The following is a 23838-nucleotide window of genomic DNA, read 5'->3' as shown; positions in this document are numbered from 1 at the left end:
GACCCAACACAGCCAAAAAAAAAAAAAGAACCCTTTGACTATCTTAGGAAAGTTATTAACCTTCTACTTAGAAAAATGCACGTAGAAAAAGTAGTTTTGTATGTAATTTCTGGGGTTTTGTGGAGCCTTAAAACCTATCTAGGTACTTTATATTAACAACTTCACTTTTTTAGATCAGAGAATACTGCTTTTTGCTAAAAGTTCTGTTCTTCAGCAGTCAGGCTGATTAAAGAACAGCACTCAGACCAGCTAAGTCTTCCTAAGGATAAGGAGGGAGAATTGTGCTGGAGGCAGCTACTGACCCCCTCAGGACAGGGGCTGGAATTCTCACATCCAGAACAAAAAACTCCCACCCACACCACATCCAAATCCTCCCACAGATTTACAGAGGCAGGCCACAGTAAATAGACACAGAGACTACAGGTAGGCAGAAGGCCATCCTGTACAGCTAGGGTTAACACTTAAACACTTAAGAAGACCAACATCACTTGTAGAGCAAGCAGAAAATAATATAAAAATAAAACATATTTTCAGAGGGATGAGAAAGGACAGCTTATAAATGACTTATAAAAGGATCAGTTAAAAATCTTTGTACTTTTATGTCAATAATTATGTTTTAAGTTTCCATGTAAGTGGTCTGATAAGCAGAATAGACACAGCTGAGGATCAAATTAATGATGAGAAAGACTGAGCTGTGTGGTTCTTCCAGAGGGCAACATAGAGGGCACGAAGGATCAGGACAGACAGACATTCTAACATCTACCTAATAGGAATTTCAGAAGGAGAGAACAGAGCGAAGGGGAGAAATAATCAATAAATAATAGAAGAAAGTTTCCTTGAGTTGAAGAGACACACATGTCTTCAGAGGAGGAGTCCATTCAGTGCTGAGCAGGATGACTGAGAAAAGACCCTCCACAGGTTACCTACCAAGATGGCATACTGATTAGTAGAGTACAGCGGGTAATTCTCTAAGTATTTGCTGAAGTTAAAAAAAAATCCATGAGCACTACACAAAAGTAGATGTGATTCCTAGTCTTGTGAGCTCCATTCTACTAAAAGAGAATGCATTAGTCAAATAATCAATTATATACATAATTGTACAGTTACAACATTAGTGATATAAAGGATGATTAGAGAATGAATAGAAGAGGTATTAATTAAGGAGTTTAGGGACGTCTTGAAAAATGCATTTGAGATCCCCCTGAGATCAGGGGAATAAGTAGTTTACTGGTAAAGATGGGTGTATTAGTTTTCTGTTGCTGCTGTGTATCATGTTACCATAAATCTAGTGACTTGAAACAATACAAACTTGTCTTACAGCTTTGGAGGCCAGAAGTCCTAAAATCAGTGTGTCAACAGGGGTGTGTTGCTTTCGGAAGCTCTCAGGGAGAATCCACTTCTTTGCCTTTTTAAGCTCCTAGGGCCACCTACATTCTTTACTTTATGGTTCCTTCTTTCATCTTCAGAGCACAGCATCTTCAAATCTCCCTCTGACTCTGACCCTCTTGCTTCATGGTCATATCGTCTCTCACTCTGACTCTCCTGCCTTCCTTTCTTTTTTTTTTTTTGGCACACGGGCTTAGTTGCTCCGTGGCATGTGGGATCTTCCTGGAGCTGGGATCGAACCCGTGACCTCTGCATTGGCAGGCGGATGCTTAACCACTGCGCCACCTAGGAAGCTCCCTGCCTTCCTTTCTTAAGGACCCTTGTGAGTACATTGGGCTCGCCTGGGTAACCCAGGATAATCTTCCCATCTCAAGATCCTTAATCACATCTTCAGAGTCATTTGGCATATAAGGTTATATATTTACAAGTTCCAAGAATCAGGGTTGGGGCATCTTTGGGGGACCATTATACTGTCTTTCACATGGGAGAAAAGAGTTGCAGAAAATGAGAAGAGCACCACAAAAGCCCTGTGATGGAAGGGAGCATGCAGTGTTCTAGAAGATGAAAGAGGGCCACTGTCGTTGACATGTAGAGTGAAGGGAAACGTGAAACAGGATTAGGCTAGAGATTTGTCAGGGCAAGACATTGCAGGGCCTTGCAGGCCATTTACAGGATTTGGGCTTTTATCCTAAGAGCAGCAAGAAGCCAGTGAAGGGTTTTAAGCAGGGCTTAGTAAGGATGACTTTATACGACTTAAATTTTGCAGAGATCACATTTGCTGCAATGGGAAGAACGACTGAGGGTGTGCAGAGAAGAGCAGATGGAGAGGACCCGTTGAGAGGCTGTTGTAGTGATCCACTTGAGAGAGGATGAGTTTAGACTAGGCAGTAGTGATGGTAGAGATGGAAGGAAGAATTGGATTTAGAGTTGTTTGCAATGCTTGTGGACGTGCACGGGAGGACATAGTGAGCGACTGGCTTTGTGGACTGAGGTAGAGGGAGTGGTCAAGGAGAAGTCCTAGGCTTCTGAATCGTGTAACTGGATGGATGGTGGGTGCTAGTCACTGAGATCAGGGCAATAGAAAGTGATTTGCAGAACTGGTTTGCAAGAGAGAATCATCAGTTAAGTTTGGGTATGGTAGGAGGTGATCTTGAGTTATTGTAGTGGAAGATAGGCAGTCAGATATATAGATCTGGAACTTAAAAGAGTCATCTGAGTTAGATTTAATTTTATGAGTCATCATTTACGAGTGACTGGTTGTTGAGGATACAGAGGTAGATGAGGTGACCTAGGGCCCAGGACTTAGCCTTCAAGGTTCTCCAGCCATTCATGTTCAGGAAAGAGAAAGATGAAGCCAAGGAAGATGGAGACAGAGAAGGTGCAACTAAGCAGTAGGAGGAAAAAAAATTCTCATAAGATATAAGGGAAGAAATGAGGAATAAATGACTAAAACCATAAAGAACATGATAAGCTAAAATATTTGACTAGCAATGAATATTTAAAAAGGAAAGTAACCTAATGTTAACTGAAGGTAGTCTGAGTAATTGAAGATCAAGAATACCAAATTAAGATTGTTCCTAAGTTTTTCTTGATTATAAAGGAAATAAGTACTAGAATTTGAAAACTTCCTAGGAAGGTTGAAGAAAACTGATACAACAAATTATAAACTCAGTGAGGCAGTGGCCTTCTTTTCTTATTACTGTGCTTTAGATTGTCTAGTATATAACAGATGTATTACAGATGCACAACTAGTGCTTGAATAGGAAATATTGGACAGTGAATCAGTGAAACAAAGTTCTGTGTCCAGCCCTTGGGCTCTGTTTCTGTTTGGATCCTCAGTCCACCTTGCTCCTTCTGAAAGAATGATGTGGCCCCATTGTTTATGTTGCTGATGTTTTCTTTCTTCTGAACTCCGACCCCTTAGAATACATTGTTTTTTACATTGTAAACCACAGAACAATTGTATCAAACAGGACAGGCTAGGTTATGAGGTATTAACTAACAGCCCCCAAACCTGAGGAATTTAAGTAATTTAAGGTTTATTTATTTATTTCGGCTCAGAGTACACATTCATCAGGGTTAGCAGGGGCCTTGCGCATCACTGACCACTCAGAGATGCAGGCTGATGGGGCAGTCGCCATATGGTCCTGGCTGCTCTGCTGAGCAGGAAGGATTTGACACTGCAGTTACACATGGGGGTGACTCATTGTCTGTTACTAGTCACATCCACTCTACCCAGTTCCTCAACCCTAAGGGGACTTTACCACATGCCCAGAGAACAGGAAAAGCTGTCTTTTTTGTGGTATTTTGTGAATTACCACTAACAGGGATACTCTAATTCTGTAGATTTAGCTGAAATTAGTACTTTCTTTTTTAGTGCTTTTGGAGTCCTTGAGTGCCTTGGTTTAAACTAAAGAATTTCAATTTCAGCTCCGAAAGAGTCTGTTTGGGAGAAATGGCTTCTTCTCTAAACATGCCATCTACACTTAGAAACCTAAGACTTGAGTAGGGAATAGAGAATTTGCATTATTACTTTATGCCATTTTTCTTTGCATACGCTGGGGTCAGCATGGATTTTGCTTTTTCGGTAAGCAAAGTTTTTGAACTTCCTAAGTGTTAACATTTCATAGGAATGTTTCATAGCATAGTTTATATTCTTTTAATGTATATTCTATATATTTTAAAATTCTGAGGTAGATAAAAATATATGGAAATTTGCTTCTGGAGTAACTCACCCTGTTTCTAGACATCTCAGAGTAACATGGTCAAAACAGAAATCTTGATGGGGAGCCCTTTCCCCCGCAGATGTGCTGTTCTCAGTAAAAGATCCCCCACCCACTTATTCAGGTTTTCCTTAGCCCTCCTCTTCCCTTGTCTCTCCCATTCGTAAGCCCCAGGAGTGAGGGTTTCCACAGTGGATCCCAGATCTGCTCACTCAGCTCCATCTTCAAACATTCTAATTCAAACCATCTTTTCCTTAAATTACTGCAGTAACTTCCTAACTGATCTCTCCAAAATGCTTTTATACTCTTAAATCTTTTGTATCCATTCTCCACAAAATTTCATTATCTTTTAAAATTACAAATTGGATATTGTCATCCCCTGCTTACCTTATGATGGCTTTCTCTTGCCTAAAAATTAAAACTAAATTTAAGGTTATATGTGATCGGATCCCTGACTAATTCCTCTGCATCTAGGCTCATTCTGCTTTAGATATATTCTGTTCTCACTATTGCTTGACTCTGTTCAAATCATCCTCTCTTCAGTGCCCAGCTGTTTCCTCATCTTCTTCTCTTTCTCATCATTAATTACCAGCTCAGTTGATATCAGTCTTCCTATGACTGCACTATCTATAGAGGTACCCCCCCTTCCCCCAACCCCCACCTACTCTTTCTAATATTGCCACATTTTAATTTGTGTAATACATATCACCCTCTAAGATTATTGATCTTTTCCCCTCTTCTAGAATGTAAGAAAGTTCCCACGAAAGTGGGGACCTTATCTATGCTGTTATATCCCTAGCACCTAAAATAATGCCTTGCATTTAATGTGTTCAGTACATATGTTCACAACAAATATAGCACATCCTTTTTTGAGCCCTTGAAAACTCTTCATCCCAGAATGGAAGAGAGGAATGTGGTATAGAAACTTGGGGGACTGCCTTAAGCTATTTGGACCTTAGAACTATAGAATCGTGGTGATAGAATCATGGATCCATTATCTTTCAGCTTCCTCCTAGCCTTAGAATTCTATGACCTCTAAGTATTTTGTAGTACATGTCTCCAATAAATTGTTACATAATTAAGACTTAATTTTAGCTTTTGCAAAATACCACTCTACTGATCTATAACACTTAGGATACTAAGACTTTTTTTTTTTTTTTAAATTTTAATTTTTTGGCTGTACCATGCAGCATGCAGGAACTTAGTTCCCCAGTCAGGGATGGAACCTGCCCCTCCTGCAGTGGAAGCGTGGAGTCTTAACCACTGGACTGCCAGGGAAGTCCCTAAGACTTTTAAAGATACTATTTTTAAAAAATTATTGTGAAATACTGTAATATAATATATGTGTCCCTAAATATTACTGTGCTATGCAAAATTGTGCAATAAAGTGAGAAAATGGAGTTAGGATCACAACACTCAAAAACTTTGTCAGTTACACATGAAGAAGAGATAAGCTAATAAAAGCAGTGGCACAATTTTGCACATACTAAATGATGGAGAAATGCGTAAATACTACAATAAATATGGTATTCTACCTTGAAACAGACTTGAGGTTTGCTTGTTAAAGTGGGCTTCAGAGGGACTGCAGCTTGGAAGCTTTTTGTGAAACAGTACACAGCGGATTGACAGAAATCTGGCAGAAAGTTGTAATACCAGATATAGATAAGTGTGGTCCACAGCACGCTGTGAGCTGAGGCAGCTGTGCATTTTGGGTATTTCTACATGGCTTGGTTCAGTTTTCTGAACTCAGTTCAAGTGGGTACAGTTTTCTGTGTTCACCTAGTGAGTGTTTGTCCCAGGGGAGAAACTGCATAAAAGCAAATGTGAAATTCACATCATGCTCAAATTATTCTCTAATGTATTAATCATGTAGTAACAATTTGTATTTCAAAACAAGCATTATAGTGGAACTGACTGTAATTTTCGACTTAGAAAAGTTGTAGGAATAGTACACAGTTTCTATATACCTCACCCAGTTTCCATAAATGTTCACACCTTATGTAGCTATTGTACAGTAATCAAAACCAGGAAATTAACATCAATGCTATGCTGTTAACCTTAGATCTTATTTAGATTTTGTCATATTATTATTATTATTATTAATTATTCTGTTCTAGGATCTAAGTCAGGATCCCATATTTCATGTAATTGTCACATCCCCTTAGTCTTCTCCAGTCGGGGACAGTTCCTCATGCTTTCTTCATCTTTCCTGATCTTTGGGGAGTATCCCCCTAATTTGAGTTTGTCTCATGTTTCTTCATGGTTAGATTGAGGTTATGAATTTGGCAAGGAAACCACAGAAGTGATATTGTGTGCTCCTTAGGGCACCTTATACATGACATGTGAGACATTAATTTTTAAGATGTGTTTAATATTTCTAAGTTTTAGTTGTATAATAAAATCTGTTGTTTATACTTTACCGTCATTCATTTTTAACCTGTGTTTTACTGCCTTTCATCTTTGTCAGTTCTTTGACATCATTTCTTTTCTTGTGGAGAAGCCATATGGAAAAGAATTACTGTAGAATAGGTATGCCCCGTATCCTTTGATTATTTTTCTCTCTGAAATGTAGTGTATTTTGATCCCCCAATTATCTCCATCGATTTGAGAGGGTATAATACTTTTGAAACAGTAGTATTTTTCTTCATTGTCTTTGTAAAATCTTTTAATATAATTGCTATCATTATTTTGTTTCAGTTTCAATAGTAATGGGAGTTCCCACAGTGAAGAGAGAAGTTAAATCTTACCTCATAGAAACTCTTCATTCCCTTATTGATAATCTGTATCCTGAAGAGAAGTTGGACTGTGTTATAGTAGTCTTCATAGGAGAGGTAATTATTTAATTGTTTTTTTTTTTTACCACATATAATCTATAAGAGTCAAAACCATATTTTGTATATGCTTTTATGAACCTTTTTTATAAAATGTGGTGGGTAAAGGTTAAGTGGTATATTCCATCTGATAGTTAAATTTAAGTCTAACTTGTGTGTTTGCCTTAACTTCTCTTGTGCAGTTACAGTCCAGGAATGGTATAATATCTGTTGTCAGTAAGATAATATTATATACATAGATCTTTACAAACAGTGAGTCCCCATCTCTGGCTCTGGGACCTGAATTTAGAAATATGTACTGATGTTCTTTGGGAGTTTTGAAACCTGAGAAAGGTTTAGCATAGGCTAGGGTTTTATCATCTCTTTATTCTCTCTACCCCCTCTCTTTACTCACAAGATGCAGCCACATTATTATTTAAAAATTCAGATATCATGTTCATGATAAATACTGTATTTCTTGTATTTTAGTCTCCTCAAAAGATATGGGGAAAGAATAAATCTTGAGCAAGTTTTGTTTTTTTTTTTTAAGTGATGAAAAAGAATCCTGGAGTAAATTTTTCCTTAATTATCATGTAGAATTTCAGAATGTGAGAAGATTTATGACCTCATCTGGTTCTGTCCCACTGATTCCCAACTTTTCAGTGTTTCTGTCTTTTCTTAAATGAGAATGTTCGTGTATCTTCCTTAATATAAAAAGTAAACACATGTATATTGTTCAAAACAATTACAGAAATGTGTATTGAAAAATTACCTGTAATTCCTCCATATAGATATAACTACTGTTGCTATTCTGAAGTACATATATCTTAAGAAATTTTTCCTATGGCTGTATACATATATAAATGGAATTGTTCTGTATGTTTCTTAATATCACGGACATTTTCCCATGCTAAAATGAATAGCTATCACACCATCGTTGTTAGGGCCACATAACATTCCGTTGTATGGTTTTACCATGCTGTATTTAGTTTCTGGTTGCCAGGCTGATTGAAACTGTTGCCACACTTTTGCTTTTCTTTTCAGCACTGCATCGAACATTACTGTAAATAAATGGTTGTGCACTTGTCTGGTTGTTGACACGAAATCAATTCCTAAATATTCAGTTGCAGGGTGGAGTCCAGATACATGAAATGTTCACACCTGGGCAAGATGCCCTGCAGGAGTTGAGCCATTAATATCCCTTTTCCAGCAGTCTGCAAGAGAGCTTGGTTCCCTGTCCCCATGTTCTGTGAGATAATATTAAATTTATCTTTAATATTTTATCTCTTTAAATTTATTTTGGCCGATTTGATGGGTAAAAATAATACATTGCTTTTTTAAAATTTGGATTTGTTTACTGAATGGGATTAAATGTTGGTTTATATATATTTTGGCCATTTGTATTTATACTTATTTTTATAGCCTTTGCTCATTTGTTTAATTTGTGATGTTTTATTTGTAAGAAATTTTCATATATGAGAGGAATTAACTCTTTGACACTAACTCTTTAACTCTTTGACATTAGCTTTTGTCCAGTTTGTGTTTTGCATGAACTTCGTTTTTGATGGTTTTTGTCTGTTATAGATATTTTACATTTTAAGTAATCAAATTTGTCAGTCACATATTGTATATCAGTAGAAATTGGTACAGCCTCTTTGGGAAGCATTTGGGGAACAGCTGTTAAAATGTAAAGTTCCCTCTGTGACCTAACATTCTGCTTCTAAAAATTGATCCAGTAGAAACATTTGCAAGTATGTAAATATATTCCAGCACAGGGCACATTTACATAGCTCCTAATGTGCATCGATAAAATAAATAGAGAAAATGATCTCATGGAATAGACTTGAAACTATTAGTAGCAGATACCTTGAAAGTTGAGGTTATGGGGAGTTACCATACAGTTTTGTAAAATTAGAACTTTTTTGCAATGAGTGTATATTGATTTTTATCAGAAAAAAAAGCCTTAAAAATTTAAAACTACAAAATAAAAAACTATCCTTATGCACTTGAAAAATAGTATTCAGCCTATAGACTGAGATTAGTATCCATGAAGATTCAAGACCTCTTGCTGTAGCCATTTCTCTGATCACTAAGATGTCATAATGCTGGGTGTGGAGTCACATGACCTGTGTTCAGGGTCTGGATTTTGCCACTTGAGCAGGTCGTTTTCTCTTTCAGCCTCAGTTTCTTCATCTCTAAAAGGAGAATAGGACTGCCTAGGTGGCGCAGTGATTAGGAATCCGCCTGCCAGTGCAGGGGACACGGGTTTGATCCCTGCTCCAGGAAGATCCCACATGCCGCAGAGCAACTAAGCCCATACACCACAGCTAAAAATAAAATAAAATAAAAGGAGAATAATGTCATTGAGCCTTGTGAGCTTAACACTGCTGCAGGGAGATGCAGGGAGATAGTGCATGGAGAGATGCTGTAAACTGAAAATGTGGCCCGGGGGTCAGCAGTGTTCTGATCTTGGAGGACTTCTCTCCTGAATTGCAGTGTTTGTATATGTGTCTATATAGAATTCCAATATTTGAAAGAAAATCGATTCTGAATAGAAGAATTAATCTACAGAATTCATTGCATTGCCTTTAGGCAATCTAAACTTATTAATCACCACATTTGGTTCTATGTTGATTAGAAATTTTCACCTAAGTGTCTGGTAGCCTGGGCTCATTTAACACTAGTCCCAAGTGCATATTCTGTGGCCTTGACTGTGATCTAGTGATCTACATGTGGGATGGTTCTCAATCTAGATCTCCAGCCTCTTCCTGAGTCTCTGTTTCCGTCTGCCTACTTGATAACATTATTTGAATTATTTCATGGGCAACTCTTAATATGTCAATAACTAAATTAATCTGGTTTCCCCAAACTGCTTCTCTTCCAGGTTTCTGTTCTGTTTGTTAAAGTTTCTTTACGTCATAGTGTTAATAGGTCTAGGCTGTAGTCATTCTGCTTCCAGCTCTCACGTAGACCTTGTATGTCCTCAGTTCTGTTTGTAGTCATTCCTCAGCCCGCAGCATTGCCTCTTCCTTTCTCTTTCTGATTCATCCTTCAGGTCCCAGCTCATCCCTTTTATGAAACTCTTCTCCTTTGACATTAATCTAGAGTAAATAGACCAAAGTAAATTTATCTTTTGCAAACCTTTTCAGCTTTTTATAAAAGTATGAATACCTCGGGTCCACTTTAACATGTGAGGAGAAAATTAAGAATGAAAAAACTGGACAAGAATACACATAGTAAAGGAGATCATAGTCTCTTCATCCTTGTTTGGCTTTCTGTTCTTTGGGTTTTTTTTTTTTTCCTTTGAAGGGTGAACCATAAGATGCCCCCCTCGGGGAGGAGAGGAGAGACAGAAATGTAATTATTTGCTATGTTTTTAGTTCTCTATTCCTCTCTGATGATTTTTCCTTTAGGGGTCCATTGGTCTTATATGATGAGACATTTGCAGAACATTCAAGGTTTTGAACAGTTGGGTGTTGATGCATTATTTAAAGTTCACTGACTGCATTCTGGAATTGCAGGAGTGGAGAGGAATGAATTCCACCTGGTCTGAAGGATCTGTGATGTGATCCAAATGTGGTGTTCAGATTTTAAGATTGTATCATTCTTGTGTTTACTTTTACTTAGAATATAATGATTTTTTTTTGTATCCTAAGGATCCTTGGTTGTCCATATGCCTCCTTATTTTTTATGTTATATATTTTATTATTAATTTATAGTATTTCATATTATTTTATATAATTATTTCTATTATTTCTGTCACTGTCTTTTTTTTTTAATTTTATTTATTTATTATTTTTTGGGGGGTACACCAAGTTCAGTCATCTGTTTTTATACACATATCCCCGTATTCCCTCCCTCCCTCGACAGTGTGTTTTCCTATAGTGTACTCTGAATTTTAGCAAAAATTATTTTTTCTGTCCCACTCTTACATTTGGAGAATTCTCTGTTTTATGAAACTCGGTGGGAAGAAGTGTCTTCCTGTCACTATGGAAACTAAAAATGCCAGATATTTGCTGGACCAGTTCAGGAATGTGACCTGGGCTCAGCCTGGCGGATATTCCTTTCCTGGACTTTGAGTGCAGCTTCATTAGTTTCAGACCACACAGAAAACCCCCTCTTAAACAGACGGATTGTTAGAAATAATAGGGAAGTTTATCAAGGTGGCTGGATACAGGATCAATTTATATTTCTATATGCCAGCAGAAATATATTTTCTAAAGAAGCAGGGATTGTGGACAGCCCATTCTGGTGGTAGACAGTGGTGGTGGCGGTGGTGTCCCCCATGGCCCACTGGGGCAGCATCCAGAGCATCGAGGACTGGTGGTGAGGGCTTTGCAGGCTGTGGCATTAGGAGCATTGTGTGATTTTGGGGCTGTGGTCCAGTGTTATTTCTGCCGTCTTCCTAGCCTGCTTCCTCAGCCTAACTGGAAGTTCTGTGAGTTCTAACCAACCATCTTTCAATTAATTGTGTTTTTTCTGACTATTCTGCCTGAGTCAGTGTTGGTTGGTTGCAACTAAGATCCTGACTGATACAGGCTGTATCTTCAAAAAAACCTAAATTGCTATATACATGCCACCTAAACAGACAGGCAGTCAACATGGAGGCCCAGGGGTAGATGGCTAAATACTATTCCAAGGAAAAAAAGAGGCAAAATGAGCTTTTTGAAGTGGGTTTCAGCCAGAATATTGCGTGAAGCATAACACCCAGATTATGTTGGTGATAACCACAAAGGTTGCTGGGAATTTGGAAGAACTTGAGATAGCTTATCTTTCATATCATTCTGTGTGTTCACATTATTTCCGCGGTTCGCCTAGAAACCATCCAAAGGCCATATTTAATTTTTAAGTTCCTAAACGATAGAATTCGAGTTGAGCTTCTATAATGAAAGAACAAATTCATCACGCTGGAAAACACCTAAAAGTAGTCTCTGAAAAACTGAGTTTAGAGAATTTCTAGCTTTTTGTAGTATTTAGTATTTGGCATTAGAACAGTCTTGCTTTTTATTCAGTTTTCGGTTTTACTGTTGTATACGTTCTAGTTTGTGTTTTACAGTCAGAATGCCAGAGGCCTTTCCTATGCTGGCTTTCAACTCTGGTTTAAATTGGGTTAACAGTGCTACTTGGTTAGTGGGCCCATGGGCAGGATTTGCAGAGCAGGTGAATTTGTAAATGAATGCAGAAATTGAATAACCAGAGAGAACTGATCAAATTGCTATGGAGTTTTTATTTTATTTTTATTTTTTGCTGTATATCTTGTTTCCAAGGGAAAATTATTTCCTAGTTATTAAATTTTTTGGATAAGTAATAGGATCACATGGTTTACAAATTATAAATGTGTATATACCTTGAAAAGCCTGTCCCCTCGTCTCCTCCAAGACTGTCCCCTCGCATGTTACGGTCTTTGTACCCATTCAGAGATATTTAATGGGCGTATATGTGGATATATTCTTTTTCTCCCCATTTCTACCTAGATGGTATAATACTGACTTTTCATATTGGAACATTAAGAGCTACTTGGATTTCTCATCAATTTCGATAAAATATCATCCTAGAAAGTGGTTCATTTTATCAAAATTTTAAAATTTGCTTTATATAGAGTGGAGCAAAGTAAACTTTTGTTCTCTTTGTGGTCATTTCTCCCTGATTTCTTTGTTTACGTGTTTGTATTTGTGTGCCCTCCCCCTTTTTGATTGGTTAGCTAGTGGATCTGTATTTATTTATTATCCCCCAAACCATCTTTTGGGTTTATTTATTATTTCCCTTTTTTGTTTTCTAATTTATTAATGTCTGCTTTTAACATTATTAACTTCTGCTTTTGTTGGTTCCATTTTATTGATTCTTTTTCAAACATCTTGACCCAGATGCTAAACTGATTTATTATTTGCTATTTATTTATTATTTCCCTTTGCTAATATAAGAACTAATATAAATTTTCTTCTGAGCCCTGTGTTAGCTGTATCGCATAGGTTCTGATGTGAAATGTTTAAATTCTTATTAGCCCATGACTTTTTTTTAATGAAAGTGTAGTTTATTTGCGGTATTACAGCTTTAGGTGTACAACATAGTGATTCAGTGTTTTTATGGATTATACTCCATTTAAAGTTATTATAAAATATTGGCTGTGTTCCTTGTGCTGTTCATTACATCCTTGTAGCTTATTTATTTTATATGTAGTAGTCTGTACCTCTTAATCCCCTACCCCTACCTTGCCCCATCCATGATTTTGATTTCTGTTTCCTCTTTGACCAAGGAGATAATCAAGGGAGTTTTTAAACTTTCTTGTTGGTACGGACTTTTTGTTTTCTGGATTGATTATTTATTTTTTGAGAAAGTTTCCCATTTTGTTTTTTTTTAAGCTCTTTATTGGAGTATAATTGCTTTACACTGTTGTGCCAGTTTCTGCTGTTCAGCAAAGTGAATCAGCTGTATTTATACATAGATCCCCATATCCCCTCCCTTCCGCAACTCCTTCCCACCCTCCCTGTTTCACCCCCTAAGTCATCACCAGTCATCATCACATTTCATTTTTAGAAACTATTTTGAAATGATTTTTGACTTTACAAGAAAATGGCAAAAGTTATATAGAGTTCCCAGGTACCCTTAAGCCAGTCTCCTCAAATGCTAACATGTTACATGACCATAATGTAATCATCAACAGCAGGAGATTAACATTGAAACGGTATTATTAACTAATCAATGCACCTTTTTCAGATTTCTCCAAATATCCCACTAATGTCTTTTTATGACCTTGACACTTTTGAAGAACACTGGTTATTTTGTGGCATGTCACCCAGTGATGTGTTTATTTCCTTATGATTAAAATCAGATTGTGCATTTTTAGTAATAACACTGTAGAAGTGATGTATTCTTTTTCAGAGCTCAGGTTTAGATGACGTTGATATATCTCGTTATTGACAGTGTTAACTTTCATCACTTGATGGAGATGGTGTCTGCCAGATTTCTCTACTGTAAATATTCTCCTTTTCTGTAAATACTTTGTAGCTATCTTGTAGGGTGATAATTTGGAGATCATGCAAATATCCTGCTTCTCATCATAAGTTTTTGCCAGCTAATTTAGCATGCTTGATGATTCTTGCCTGCAGTAATTATTGTACTATTGCACATTTATTGTACTATCATTACTATAATTACTGTTGTATGATTTATTCATTGGAATTCAACTATAAGGAAGAGCTATGCTTTCCCCCAGTTTTGTTTTCTCAGTTATTTATGTAGGTGTGGAGTTGTGGTTATTACTGTAAATTTTCTGCTTTGTTGCTCCAGTTGTCCAAGATTTGGCCATTGGGAGCTCTTGGAGGTGGCTGCTCTGTGCTTTCAATATGCCCCATCATTTTTTCTTATTTTCTAGCAGTGTAAGATGTTCTAGGTGAACTTTGTATTTTCCCTGCCCCTGTCCTAGAATCATCTATATCTGCAAGGGACCTGGTTCCTTTTATTGGAGAACAGTATTAGAAACCAAGACCTGGGTTCTAGACATGCTCATTGTTCCTAAGGGATCATTGCTTCTGGCCTTTTCAGTGGGCAGCGCTAGGAAATAGGTGTATTCATAAATGCACATGCATGCACACATATGTACATCTTTTTTTTTAAGCTCTTTATTGGAATATAATTGCTTTACACTCTTGTACCAGCTTTTGAGGTATACCAAAGTGAATCAGCTGTATTTATACATATATCCCCATATCCCCTCCCCCCTGCGACTCCCTCCCACTCTCCCTGTCCCGGCCCTCTAAGGCATCACCCATCATCGAGTTGATCTCTCTTTGTTATACAACAACTTCCCACTAGCTATTTTACAGTTGGTAGTGTATATGTCTATGCTACTCTCTCAATTCGTCCCAGCTTCCCCTTCGCCCCCTCCCAACCCCGTGTCCTCTAGTCCATTCTCTGCATCTGCATCTTTATTCTTAACCTGTCACTGGGTTCATCAGTACCATTTTTTTAGATTCCATATATATGAGTTAGCATACGGTATTTGTTTTTCTCTTTCTGGCTTACTTCGCTCTGTATGACAGTCTCTGGTTCTATCCACCTCATTACATATAGCTCCATCTCATTCCTTTTTATGGCTGAGTAATAGTCCATTGTATATATATGCTACATCTTCTTTATCCATTCATCTGTTGATGGGCATTTAGGTTGCTTCCATGTCCTGGCTATTGTAAACAGTGCTGCAATGAACATTATGCTACTTGTTTCTTTTTGGATTATGGTTTTCTCTGGGTATATGCCCAGTAGTGGGATTACTGGATCATATGGTAATTCCATTTTTAGCTTTTTAAGGAACCTCCAAACTGTTTTCCATAGTGGCTGTACCAACTTACATTCCCACCAACAGTGCAGGAGAGTTCCCTTTTCTCCACACCCTCTCCAACATTTATTGTTTCTAGATGTTTTGATGATGGCCATTCTGATCGGTGTGAGGTGATACCTCATTGTGGCTTTGACTTGCATTTCTCTAATGATTAGTGATGTTGAGCATCCTTTCATGTGTTTGTTAGCCATCTGCATGTCTTCTTTGGAGAAATGTCTATTTAGGTCTTCTGCCCATTTGTGGATTGGGTTATTTGCTTTTTTGGTATTAAGCTGCATGAGCTGCTTATATATTTTGGAGATTAATCCTTTGTCCGTTGCTATTTCTCCCAATCTGAGGGTTGTCTTCTTGTCTTGTTAATGGTTTCTTTTGCTGTGCAAAAGCTTTTAAGTTTCATGAGGTCCCATTTGTTTATTCTTGATTTTATTTCCATTATTCTAGGAGGTGAGTCAAAAAGGATGTTGCTTTGATGGATGTCATAGAGTGTTCTGCCTATGTTTTCCTCTAGGAGTTTTATAGTGTCTGGCCTTACATGTAGGTCTTTAATCCATTTGGAGTTTATTTTTGTGTATGGTGTTAGGAAGTGTTCTAATTTCATTCTTTTACATGTTGCTGTCCAATGTTCCCAGCACCACTTATTGAAGAGGCTGTCTTTTTTCCATTGTATATTCTTGCCTCCTTTGTCAAAGATAAGGTGCCCATATGTGCTTGGCTTTACCTCTGAGTTCTCTATTCTGTTCCATTGATCTTCCTTTCTGTTTTTGTGCCAGTACCATACTGTCTTGATCACTGTGGCCTTGTAGTATAGTTTGAAGTCAAGAAGCCTAATTCCACCAACTCCGTCTTTCCTTCTCAGGATTGCTTTGGCTGTTCGGGGTCTTTTGCATTCCCATACAAATCATAAGATTTCTTGCTCTAGTTCTGTGAGAAATGCCATTGGTAATTTGATTGGGATTGCATTGAATCTGTAAATTGCTTTGGGTAGTACAGTCATTTTCACTATGTTGATTCTTCTAATCCAGGAACATGGTATGTCACTCCATCTGTTTGTGTCTTTGATTTCTTTCATCAGTGTCTTAAAGTTTTCTGCATACAGGTCTTTTGCCTCCTTAGGCAGGTTTATTCCTAGGTATTTTATTCTTTTTGTTGCAATGGTGAATGGGAGAGTTTCCTTAATTTCTCTTTCTGCTTTTCCATTGTTAGTGTATAGGAATGCAAGAGATTTCTGTGCATTAATTTTGTATCCTGCTACTTTACTAAATTCATCAATTAGTGCTAGCAGTTTTCCGGTTAGGGTTTTCTATGTATAATATCATGTCATCTGCAAAGAGTGACAATTTTACTTCTCCTTTTCCAATTTGGATTCCTTTTATTTCATTTTCTTCTCTGATTGCTGTGGCTAACACTTCCAAAACTATGTTGAATAATAATGGTGTGAGTGGGCAGCCTTGTCTTGTTCCTGTCCTTAGAGGCAATGCTTTCAGTTTTTCACCATTGAGAACGATGTTGGCTTTTGGTTTTTCATATATGGCTTTTATTATGTTGAGGTAATTTCCTTCTATGCCCATTTTCTGGAGAGTTTTTATCATAAATGGATGTTGAATTTTGTCAAAAGCTTTTCCTGCATCTATTGAGATGATCATATGGTTTTTATCCTTCAGTTTGTTGATATGATGTATCACATTGATTGACTTGCATATATTGAAGAATCCTTGCATTCTAGGGATAAACCCCACTTGATCATGGTGTATGATCTTTTGAATGTGCTGTTGGATTCTGTTAGCTAGTATTTTGTTGGGGATTTTTGCATCTATATTCATCAGTGTTATTGGCCTATAGTTTTCTTTTTTTGTGACATCTATGCCTGGTTTTGGTATCAGGGTGATGGTGGCCTCATAGAATGAGTTTGGGAGTGTTCCTCTCTCTGCTATGTTTTGGAAGAGTTTGAGAAGGATAGGTGTCAGCTCTTCTCTAAATGTTTGATAGAATTCACCTGTGAATCCATCTGGCCCTGGGCTTTTGTTTGTTGGGAGATTTTTAATTACAGTCTCAATTTCCATACTTGTGATTGGTCTGTTCATAGTTTCTATTTCTTCGTGGTTCAGTCTTGGAATATTGTATTTTTCTAAGAATTTATCCATTTCTTCCAGGTTATCCAATTTATTGGCATATAGTTGCTTGTAGTAGTCTCTCATGATCTTTTGTATTTCTGTGGTGTCCGTTGTTACTTCTCCCTTTTCATTTCTAATTCTGTTGATTTGTGTCTTCTCCCTTTTTTTCCTGATGAGTCTGGCTAATGGTTTATCAATTTTGTTTATCTTGTCAAAGAATCAGCTTTTACATACGTACATCTATGTAAGTCTTGTGTGCATCTATTTGTAGGACCAGCCCAATCCCACAGGGTTCATTCTAGCCTCCCTTATTCCTTAATTTTAGCTCTTTTCTCCAACGGTGAGAAACTTGGTCCCTGTGTTTCACAATATATCTACTTATTTGCTTAATCCTAAATAAACATAAAGTACATTCTCAATTGATAACCTACTTAAACCTATTGATTAAAGTTCATTTTCTACTTTTCTTCAAGAAAGGTCTTTGTGAGCAGTTTTCCCTGAGGTCCTGTGTGATCAAAAATGTTATCTTCTGCCTTTATATTTTGCTTGGATATAGGAACCTTTAGTTACATTTCCCTCCCTCCCTCCCTCCCTCCCTTCCTCCCTCCCTTCTTCTCCTCCCTTCCTTCCTTCCTTCCTTCCTTCCTCTCTCTCTCTCTCTGTTTTCTCTCTTGCTCTCTTTTCTCTCTCTCTCTCTTTCTCTTCCTTTTTTCCCCCCAGAGGATGGGGAGTGGTTGTAGTGCTATTGCCGAAGCTAGCCACATGACCTTCCATCTCTCTTATTTTTTGCTATAAGAAATCCATATTTTGTGTGGTTGCTCAAAAGAGTCTTTTTCTGTCTTTAAAGCCTAGTAATTTTGCTCTAATGAGCCTTGATTTTAACCATTGTAGATCATTTTTCCCTGGCACAGGATATGATCTTTAGGTATGTAGAGTCAAGTCTTCTTTAATTTCAAGAAAGAACTTTTGATTGGTGTTTTTTTATTATGGAAATTTTAAGACATACAACAAAATTGAAAGAATTTTACAGTAAATACCTGTTTACATACTACCTGCATTCTACTAATGTTTTAGTATTTTCATTTAATCACATCTCTGTCCATCATTAATCCATTTTATCTGTGTGTCTTCTGTTGCAAAATGTCTTCAAAACTTTGCCCATTTAAAAATTGCATGGTGGTAGTTTTGAGTTTTTCAGAGTTCTTTGTGTATACTGAATACCATTCCTTTGTCAAATATGTGTTTTTGTGTATATTTTTTTCCCCAACCTGTGGAAGTCTATTCATGTTTTTGCCTTGTCTTGGTGTGCAGAAGTCTTTAATTTTGATGAAGTCTAATTTGTCAGTGTTTTCTTTTATGACTGTTGCTTTCCATGACCCTTGCTCTCCATGACCCAAATCATAAAAATTTTCTTCTCTGAAAACTTTGTTTTAATTTGTGCATTAATTAGGTCTACGATCTATCTTGAGTTAATTTTTTGATGTTAAAATTCACTGTTTTTACATGAATGTCATTTACTCCAGTACCAGTTATTGAAACACTTTCCTTTCCTTGTTGGATAGCTTTGGTGCTTTTGTTGAAAATCCAGTGACCCTATGAATGTGGGTCTTTTTTCTGTTCTGTTCCATTGATCTGTGGGTTGATCCTTATGCAGATTCCACACTCTCTTGATTACTATAGCTTTGAATTAGTGGTATTGAAGTCAGGTAGGGTTAAGTGCTCCAATCGTTTCAAGATTGCTTTAGATATTTTAGGTCCTTTGCATTTCTCTGTGTGTTTTAGAATCATTACAATCATTTCTGCTATCTGAAATTGCTTCACAACAGCAACTGCTTCAACTGGGTGTTTTTTTCTTTTGAATTAATGAGGAAATACTTAGTTACAGTTTTTCACCTATTTTGTGGTTATCAACGTTCCTTTTTGTTGTTTTTGTTCATAGGTTTTGTTGAAGCTCTTTTTTTCTTATGTTTTTCTATAGTCGCTGTGTTGGTTCCTTTTTTATGAATCATCATTGAAGGAAATGGCTTTTTTTCCTAGACTCTTGGTTTATAGGAGGAGGAGGGACAGAGTAGTGTTCCATGCTAATTGTTGTTTTTTTTTTTTTTTGATCAAAGACCATGTCTTTGTAGCTGCCAGAGTCAGGCTGCTTCCTGCAAATATAACTAGTTTGTAGGATTCTGCACATTACCTTGGGTTATTGGAACCAAAGTGGTTTCCTTTTGAGTTTGAGAATTTTGGTTGTTAATTTTGGTCTTACCAAAAATGGAGTTTGCAGCTTTGTAAGTGTTTCTCATTGGTGATTGTGCTCCTGGGTGAACTCTGTATGAGCGGTTTAGTCTTTTCTGGTTAGACCCTTTCGTGTGCTTTGCGCCAGGGGTTAGTTACTTGAATGCTTTGGAACCTTTTTCCACCGCAAAGCACCTGAGGAGCAGAGTAGCCTCAGAAGCAGTTGCCCTCTCTGTACTTATGTTTTCTCAAACTCTCGTAATTACGTTTGTCATTTTTTTTGAAGCTCTTTATTGGCGTATCATTGCTTTTCAGTGTTGTGCCAGTTTCTGCTGTACAACAGAGTGAATCAGCTGTAATTATACATATATCCCCATATCCCCTCCCGCCTGTGACTCCTTCGCACCCTCCCTATCCCACCCCTCTAAGTCATCACCCATCATCGAGTTGATCTCCCAGTATTATGCAGTTTCCCACCAGCTATTTATTTTACATTTGGTAGTGTATATATGTCAGTGCTACTCTCTCACTTTGTCCCAGTTTCCTCTTTGCATTCCCCGCCCCCCCCCCCCCCCCCCCAACGCCGTCCTCAGATCCGTTCCATGCATCTACATCTTTATTCTTGCCCTGCCACTGGGTTCATCAGTACCATAGAGGCAAAAGAACAGATTTCATTCTAAGTATTCTTTCACTCATTGAACTAGTATTTATTGAAGTACTAAAATGAGGAAGGTACTGGAGGAGATTAAAAATCTTAAAAATTCCATTAGATAGTAGATCATGCCCTTAACTTGTAGTCTGCCATTACACAGGAATATTTTTTTTTTCTGTACCTTTGCTTTGTCTTTTTTTCCTTTGTGAAAGAATATTTATTAGTTATGTATACGCATTGCTAAGAGTCCAATCATTCCTCAGTGTTAATTTGCTAAACAGCAGTCTCCTGTCTTCATTCTTCCTACCCTACCCCCATTTTTCTTTCTTTTTCTTCCCCATTTCCTCCGCCTCTGAGGTCTTTTAGGTCTTTCAGCTTCAGCTGGCTGACCATCAGGTAAAGCACAAAAACTTCTTGTGATACTATTCAGTTGATAATCATTTTTTGATCTTTTCAGAGAACTGACTTTTGGTTTTATTGACTTTATCATTTTTCTGTTTTTCTTTATTTTAATTTATTTTAATTGAAGTATAGTTTAATTACAGCGTACTGCTATACAGCAGAGTGATTCAATTATACATATATACATACATTCTTTTTCATGTTCTTTTCCATTATGGTTTATCATAGGATATTGAATATAGTTTCCTGTGCTGTACAGTTTCTCTGTTTTTCTGTTTCATTAATTTCTACTCTTCACTATTTCCTTCCTTCTGCTTACTCTTAGTTTGGTTTACTCTTCTTTTTTCTAGATTTTTAAGGTGAACACTTAGATTATTGGTTGCAGTTTCTTTTCTAATATAGGCAATTTAAAGCTATATTTCCCTCAAAGTACCAATGTAGCTGCTTCCCATAAGTTTTGATATGTCATTTTAATTTTCATTCAAATCAAAATACTTTCTAAATCCCCTTATTATTACTTCTTTCATTATGGTTTATTTAGAAAGGTGTTGTTTAATTTTTACCTATTTGTATATTTCCCAAGTTTCCTTCTCTTGTTTGATTTCTAATTCAGCTCCATTGTAGTCGGAGAACAGACTTTGTATGATTTCAGACCTTTTACATTTATAAATACTTATTTATGGACTAATGTATGGTCTATCCTGGACAGGGTTCCATGTGGCTTAAAAAGAATGGATTCTGTTGTCGAGAGGAGTGTTTTATAGATGTCTGCTAGGTCAAGTTCATTGATAGTGTTGTTAAAGTCTTCTGCAGACTTGCTGATTATCTGTCTAGTTGTTAGTTGTTTCTATTCTTGATTTTAAATCACAGATTACTCTCTTGGTGCTTCAGTAGTATTTTTGGCCTGTATTTTTCATTAGCTAGATTTTAAGGTGTTTACTTATGCATTGGTTATAAATCACACAAATGCCAGTAAGGAAGAAAGTATATATATGTATATATACTTTTTTTTTCAAGTTTTATAGGATTTTTATATACATATATATGTAATATCCTATAAAACTTGCGTGTAATTCAACAAATATTTATTGAAACAATGGTAAGTGTTAGGCATATCATTGAATAAAACAAAGCCTCTACCCAATGAAACTTACATTGTAGAGAAGAACAGATAAAATACAAAATATATAATGTGTTAGATGGTAGAGAGTGCTGTGGAGAGTAAATAAGACAGGGTTGCCAAGGGATGGCTTATTAGAGTGGTCGGGACATTTGGGCAAAGACCTGAGGGTGCAAGAGTTGAACAGTCCAGGCAGACTGACAACTTAGGCAGAGGACCTGAGGTAAGAGCACTGCTTGTCACATTTGGTGAAACAGCAAGGAAAGGCCTGTGTGGCTGGAGCAGAGAAGGGGAGGGGCTCAGCAGTAGGAGGTCAGCAGAGAAGGAGTGGGTTGGGCCAGATCACTTAGAACACTACAGGCTATCATGAGAACTTTGCTTTTATCCTCAGTTGGGGGACTGGGAAAGTTTTTTGTAAAGGGCTACATGACAAATATTTTAGGCTTTGCAGCCCATATAGTCTCTGTTGCAACTGTTCAACTCTGCTATGGTAGCCCCCAAAACAGCCAGAAACGATATGTAAATGAAAGGATTGGGTTATATTCCAATAAAATTTTGCTTTATGAAAACAGGGAGTCGGCCTGTTTTGTGAACTGCTGATCTGGAAAGCCATTTGAGGGTTTCAAGTAGAGAAGACACTTGACTTACTTTTCTTTTCTTTGAAGGCACTTTAGAACACTTTATTTTGAAATAATTTTACATTTACAGAACCGTTGCAAAAGCAATGTAGAATATCCCTTTCATTCCACTTGCTCTAAAGTTAACAACTTATGTAGCCCTAATAAAATGATCAAGACCAGGAAATTAATATTGGCATAATACCATTAGCCAAACTGTAGACATTATTCAAATTCCACATTTTTCCACCTAAGGTCATTTGTCTGTTCCAGCCTACAGTCCAAAATATCACTCTGCATTTAGTTGCTCTGATTCCTTAATTTCCTCTTATCTATGACAATTCCTCAGTCTTTTCTTGTGTTTCATGAATTCAGAGACTTTTCGTGTGTACTAGTCAGTTATTTTGTAGAATGTCTCAATTTGGGTCTGTCTGATGTTTTCTCATGATTAGATTGCATTTATGCATTTTTGGTATAATTTACCTTTTAAAAGGATCACAGTAGTTGCTTTGGAAAGGCAGAAGTGAGACTGCTTAGAAAACTGTTGTAATAATCCAGGTGAGGCTTGGAGATGGTGAGAAGTCATCAAATTATGAACATATTTTGAACTGAACGAGTTCTGATCACAAAAGTTTGAGAACTATTGCTGTAGCATCAGCTGACTGTTTAGGAGAAGGAATGGAAGAAAGGCTGTGATAGATATATTGAAAATGAAGAAGTAATCTTTTATTTATTCTCTTGTGAATCCTTTTAACTTCCTCTTTCTTACTCTTATCTTTTAACAGCTTGACTATTTTAGAAGCTACAAGCTAATTGTGGTATTTGTTAGCCTTTGTTCGTACATCTGCACTGAATTTAAAGTATCTTAAAACCAAGCATTAGGTGTGTAGGAATAGCTTTTTGTTGGACCCCAGGGAAATAAAATCTATTACGAGCTGCCAGTCCCATTCTGACACGTATGTGTCATTTTAGTCCTTTTGATTTGTCACTTGTACGCATTATCTTTCTGGAATTCTCATTGGTCCTTTATTATATAAAATGATGTCTGTTTCCAGCCATGATGGAGTTAATAAGGACCGGACTTACCTTCCTGCTGTAAGCGACTAAAAATCTAGACAAAATATATGATCAAGCTGTTCTTAGACAGTGGACAGCAAACTGTGCAGGATGTGATTCTATGAGAGAGAGAGATGAGCACCACGGTTGTCCCAACTTTCTGCCTGGAGACATTTCGAGATCATGTTACAGGAAGAGAATCCCAAAGACAGCAGCTGGAAATTGCAGAACAGAGTTCCAGAAAGGAGACTGCTGCACAGAAAATGATGGTGCCTTTGAGTCCCTGTTGGATGGAGATCCACATACACAGGGTGAGGCCTCCACAGGTTTGGAAAAAGGATGATCAGGGAGCTGAAACCTGATCACATCCCACTGAGCACATAGGATGAGGTTGACC

The 23838-nt window shown here is 37.2% G+C and overlaps 1 protein-coding gene across 2 annotated transcripts in view; it reads left to right on the top strand.

Moving 5' to 3' along the window:
- Positions 1–23838, top strand: part of MGAT4A (alpha-1,3-mannosyl-glycoprotein 4-beta-N-acetylglucosaminyltransferase A) — a 109757-nt gene that overhangs the window by 51134 nt on the left and 34785 nt on the right. For both annotated transcript variants that reach the window (XM_057740802.1, XM_057740803.1), the window contains exon 5: positions 6807–6940. In XM_057740802.1, the coding sequence (XP_057596785.1) occupies positions 6807–6940 (134 nt within the window). The remainder of the gene's footprint in view (positions 1–6806; positions 6941–23838) is intronic.

Source organism: Hippopotamus amphibius, chromosome 7 (assembly GCF_030028045.1).
Source record: "Hippopotamus amphibius kiboko isolate mHipAmp2 chromosome 7, mHipAmp2.hap2, whole genome shotgun sequence".
NCBI lineage: Eukaryota > Metazoa > Chordata > Mammalia > Artiodactyla > Hippopotamidae > Hippopotamus > Hippopotamus amphibius.
Note: the sequence above shows the minus strand (reverse complement) of the source record. Positions and strands in the feature narration are given on the sequence as shown.